The sequence below is a fragment of the Blennius ocellaris genome (genome assembly GCF_963422515.1).
Source record: "Blennius ocellaris genome assembly, chromosome: 5".
Lineage (NCBI taxonomy): Eukaryota > Metazoa > Chordata > Actinopteri > Blenniiformes > Blenniidae > Blennius > Blennius ocellaris.
The window spans coordinates 22,750,807-22,756,195 of record NC_137654.1 but is presented as its reverse complement, the minus strand read 5'-3'; the positions used below and the strand labels follow the sequence as shown (position 1 = coordinate 22,756,195).

The 5,389-nt window shown below is 41.4% G+C and overlaps 1 protein-coding gene across 4 annotated transcripts; it reads right to left on the bottom strand.

Moving 5' to 3' along the window:
- Positions 1–1,380: 1,380 nt before the first annotated feature.
- Positions 1,381–4,256, bottom strand: mbd4 (methyl-CpG binding domain protein 4). 4 transcript variants are annotated; one of them, XM_080496116.1, is made up of 8 exons: positions 4,157–4,256; positions 3,789–4,038; positions 3,014–3,699; positions 2,594–2,659; positions 2,333–2,473; positions 2,093–2,242; positions 1,744–1,853; positions 1,381–1,635 (listed from the first exon to the last, which is right to left on the bottom strand). In XM_080496116.1, exons 2-8 carry the CDS (start codon positions 3,893–3,895, stop codon positions 1,561–1,563), a joined length of 1,335 nt encoding a protein of 444 aa, XP_080352242.1. In that variant the 5' UTR covers positions 3,896–4,038; positions 4,157–4,256; the 3' UTR covers positions 1,381–1,560. The 4 variants fall into 4 exon arrangements, with proteins under 4 accessions (XP_080352242.1, XP_080352245.1, XP_080352244.1 ...); XM_080496119.1 differs by having other exon boundaries at positions 1,750–1,853; XM_080496118.1 differs by having other exon boundaries at positions 3,789–3,927; positions 4,157–4,245.
- Positions 4,257–5,389: the final 1,133 nt, after the last annotated feature.

Sequence of the window (5,389 nt, the reverse complement as noted above, 5' to 3'; positions counted from 1 at the left end):
GTTGTACCCTCTTGTTCTCGTCTCTGTATGCAGACATGGCTTTGCTGTGCTGGATCCTTTGCTCCCTCTCACTCGACAGGGCGAGCCGGTCCACTTCTTGAAGATGCTCGGTTTCTTTCACTTTAGTGGACAGCTGGATCTTAAGAGCTGCACATTTCTCCTCCATCTGCCTCTTTAACTGGTCTCGCAACTCCTTCCTGGAGGTGAGAGCAGCTGTTATTTGCCACCACGCAAAGGCTGGTGAAGCGGAAGGTTTTTTTTTTTTATTATTATGATTATTATGATGATTATTATTATTACTACCTGTATTCCTCTCTCTCACTACTGGTTCCATAAAAAGGTTTTCGCCACACCTGATGATATCTAAGGATGGGATTTCAAATCATTAAGTCGGAGCTCTTAAAAAGATGCAACATCAGTGATCTTTGCGATGGGACTCATGGGTGGACCCACCTGTAATGCTCTCGTCTCTGCATGATCAGTGTCCTCTGATGATTGTGGTGGTGAACAGCTGGCGTCTCCAGGCTGACGGTACGCTTGTGGACCATAGGCGGACGTAAAGGGTTCAGTCTGGGGATGCTCTAAATAACAGATTTACCGACCAAGTTATTCGCTCTTCTTGGGGTTTGATTTTCTTTTTTCTTTTTTTTTTTTTTTTTTTTAATGACAAAGTAATTCTGCTCACCTGAGTGCTCATCCACAGCCGGGCTGAGTCTGAGATGTGTGGAAATATCACTGGAGTGACCACAAGGCAGCGACTCTGCCGCACAGGAGGCGTGCTGTGAGGAATCCAGACTGGTGTGGAAGATGTAGAGATGGACGCTGTCGTCAAGAAAATAGAAACACACTCATAAAAGTCACTTCTGATGCCGAGAATAACTTGGAAAAAAATAAAAAACCTTGTTTTACTTACGTAGTTTCATGTTGTAGTTTACACTTTTCCTTCTGGTCGCTGCGGTCATTTCCAGGCTTTGTATAATTAAACTTTTCAAAAGAATTAAATCTTAACACAATTACCTTCTTAAAGCTGCAGCCTTTTCATTCAATCATTACACAATTCCAAAAGTAAATAGAGAAAATTCCGGCAGTGGCACTAGTTGAAGATTAAACTGACAAGCCAGAGGATTCAATGAGTGTTTTGCGGTGGCAACAGTTGCCTTGGGAATCGGGTTACCAGCCGCCAAAAGAAAGCTGCTGCGTACCATGCAACAGTACACTCATAAAGAAAAGATTATTAACCTGTCACGGTGGACTAACCAGGCACAGACGGATGATCCCTTCCAGATCTCATCTCTTGTGTAAAGTAATGAGACATGAAACCCAATCAGATGGAAGAATAAATAAAGCAATCTGCAATCAGTTCAACTTTAAACCATCAAAAACATTTTATTTATTTCCAGTGAAGCAGAATAAAACTTTTAAAAAGGCTTAAAAAAAAAAAAAAAATTTTTTTTTAAACAATTGAGGTTCAACATTGCTTGATGATCATAATACTAGTGTTATTGAGCTATTACAGTGTTTGCGTGATATGACAGGGAGAGATGCGAGAAAAACTTGGTTTCAGAGTCCCAGAGTCTCATGGTTCTCCCACAGCCAGGCGTGATACTTGTTCAACATGTGGTCAGTAGGGGTCACCTTTGGCATGAAAATATCAAGAAAAAAAAGGTTAGATTTTGCATTAGGTATCAATACAGATGTTAATGTGTTCCTATAAAATAAAAATAAAAAAGTCTGGGGGATTACAGTCACCTCTCTCCACTCTCCCACGCAGAAGATCCTGTACGAGTCGTTGCCGTACTTCCCGATGCCGTGCAACTCAATTGGGTAGTGCCACTGTTTGGTTAGATATTCATCTGTAAAGAAGCAAAATGGGATTTTTCAGATTTTTCTGGCAATTGATATGGTCTCACATGCCAATCAGCCTTAACATTACAACCACTATCGGTGGAGTGAATAACAGAGATGATGCCCTTTTTGTTGTAGTTCATATTGGGTGGGGTTTATTAAACATATAAATACCAGGCACAACTCCATTCCATGTGCTGCGTGTAAGAGAGGAGGATATAGCTGATGGAAAGAAAACATCATTCACCTGAGAAGCGGATGAGTGTTTTAGCTCTGAGCTCATAAAGCCCGAGTGGTTTTAGGAGCTCGGAAATGGGCTTCCAGTCGGCCTCTTGAGTCACTTCTGCAGACGGGTAATGCTCGAAGAACCGCCACAGCACTGGGATGGCCATCTTACCTGCGGTAAATGAGAATGAGTGCTCCCGTCAGGTTTTTGCACAACTTCATGAAGCATCCATAAAATGAGGCAATAGGCGCAGGATGCTACCGCTCGTCCTGTTGAGAAATATGGTGGCCACCAGCAGCTTCCAGGGGTCATGGAAAAGGGTTTCCTGCACAAGGTTGAAAGGCGATCGGGGGGGTGTCCACTTTTTGAAGGCTTTCCTCTTGGGTGGGCTTGGTTGTGAGTCTGGACAGAAGAAGAAAAATCTCTAATATTACACAAAACCTTTAATTTTAGAAATGGTGGTTCGTCCCAATTGGAAATATCTCTGAGGTACATGTTTCGAATGGAGTATTCAAACATTACCATCTCTGAGGGGCTTCCTGCTGAAATAGGGGCTTGTGTTCTGTTTGGTTTTGGAGCTCTTGGTCTCTAGACAGACAGCAGATATTCATGCAGATCAAAACAATAGATCAGTACATTCTTACAGGACACACGTAATGAGACGATAGAGTTAAGACCTGAACAAATCCTTCAAAACAAAAGCAGCACTGAATCATCGACGTACATAATAAGTAAATAGCCATTTGATCTGACACACTGAGCTCAGGGAGCCTTTTGCTTTCAGCTTAAGAGTCACGTGGCAAAACTGAGCAGCCCGATATTAAAGTGACTAAACGCCACCATCCCAATGTATAACAGAAACATTGCTCAATTTTTTTTTTACATGATTCCCTTTTAACCTTAAAACTGCATGATCTGTCAGATGGTTCAGCTCATACTTACTATTCTGGGCATTTTGCACTGATGAGTCACTTCCACCATTCGCGTCAGGTGACACCTCTTCGTCTTTCACGTCCAAATTACTGTCGGCGTCGGCTTCTAGTTCAGAATTAGATTCCTTCTCACCTTTGCTGTGAGAAACACACTGATCGAGCTCCTCCTCACCTTCGTTCTCGCTGTCAGTGGCAGGTGTAATATTCAGAGTCGGGACTGAAGGTTGGGCGTCTACCTGTGCGTCCTTGTGAACGATCGAAGTGTTTTGTTTATCGCTGGAAGGAGCCAATCTGAGTAACTTCTTTGGCAGCTGCAGATTCACATCACACTCCACTCCCGAGGGCACAGCTTCCAAGCAACATTTCTCAGCGTCATCACTTCTGTCTCCACAAACGTCTGGCGAATGTGTTATCTTCTCCGGCACAATGTCGGCTTCCTCACAATCAATATCCTCTGCAGTTTTTTCTTTCTTTTCATTCGCATCATTTCTGTTAGAAGAACTGCTGCTTTCAGATTCCAACATTTCTTTCTTCTGTTTCCTCTCCTTTATTTTGGAAGATGGAGTTTGTGAAGTAGTAGTAACATGATCTTTGGGTATGGTGAAATCGAACAGGGCGATGTCTACATTATCTTCCCCATTCTTCAGGAGAAAAGCTTGCAGTGATGGTCTTGATCGAAACCTCTTGCCCTGAGGACTTAAGATCCCATGAAACCAATTAATACAAAAATCTATTCTACCTTCATTTGTGCTCATCTCAGTCGAAATCTGGGTTTAACAACTCACCTTATAAAATACACATCCAGTTTTCCTGCCGTTTTCCCGGCTTTGCGTTGCTTCACTTCTCTGATCCAGCCAGCTGGCATCGCAGAAGTGGAGCTCGGATCTTCCATGTCCCTTCACCTTCAACAGTTCCAAACCTCTACTACTCATGTGGGGAACAGACGAAGATTACAACTTTCAATGATGCAACAGCACTTGAATTATTGAAAGCACTTCCGCAGTCATCCCTGATGTGATCATCACCTAAATTTAGCTGATGGAATTAAGAGAAGGGCAAAAATCACACCGTCAAGATATGTTATGAATATTTAAAATCTGATAACGATGACAAAGGAGAACATTGTTAAAGCAGAACAATATGCTGTACTTACACGGAAGGCATTTAGCTGCTGCCTTTGGCGCGTGGATGCTTTTCTCTGAGTTATTTTGCGGTGTAAACACTCCACTCACTGGAGACAAGTTGTAAACAAGGAGGAAGTAGGGAGTATCTCCGCGCACGCGCACTGCGGACTCATCCTCAGAGTTACTGCGAACATGGAGCGCCGCCATTTCTCTACCGATACCGGCGGATTTTAAAACACAATCGTGGGTACATCCCTCCTATGGGTTAAGCATGTGATTAATTCCACCTGAACTTAACCCTAACCACAGGACCCCCCCCCTATTGTTTTCTTCTTCTTTTCTTTGTTATATTGTATACTGTAAGTCTTATTGCACTTGAATAACTATTTTCCCTCTGTGAGGTTTTTGTATTTACCTGTTTAATTGTATTTTGTTTATTATTTGATAAATAGTCAAATAAATCAAATGAAACTGCCCCACAATTCCTTGCTGTGACAACATTTAAAGGGACTTGCTCATCCAAGTGGAAAACTCAGGATGACTCAGGAAAACTCAGGATGACTCAGGATGACTCAGTGCAGATCATTGCAGCATTATTACCAATGCAATAATATGCCTTGAACAACTTTAGCTAATGTAAAACTCATATCCTAATTATGAATGTTATGTAAAATGAATGTTTATTGTAAAATAAATACAGTAAAGTAAATTTTTTGTTCAGTCTATTCTCAATTTGCATTGGTCATTTATTTACCTGGGAGGATTCAGAGGACACATTGAAATGTCAGAACGTAGCGGCAAGGCTGAAAATCAACACTGAATGGCTGCAACCTTTGACCCCTCAGGCAGCAGTGCCTCACGAACTGCATAAAAAAAACCCATCATTGTATAAAGGATGTTTCATAGGCTTGTGAACGCTTTGGAAAATAGTTAAACAAATGGAAGTTAATTCAATTCAATTCAAATCAATTTTATTGTTGATTTATTCATCAACATCAGATGAAGACTATCTTCCGCCTGAGTGACATAACTATCTCTACAGAGATTTGGCATACAAAGAAGATGTATTTTTTATATTAATGACTGTGTAGTCGTGCTATTCCTTTATTTGTTTTGTAATGCTTTATATAAATTAATTTTTAAAGAAAAGGAATAAAAACGAAGCTTTACTTCCTGTATAATAACCACGTGACTTCCTGTGTTGAGAGAGAAATGGCGGCGCTCCTTGTTCGCAGATCGGTAGATCTCACCCATACTGACAA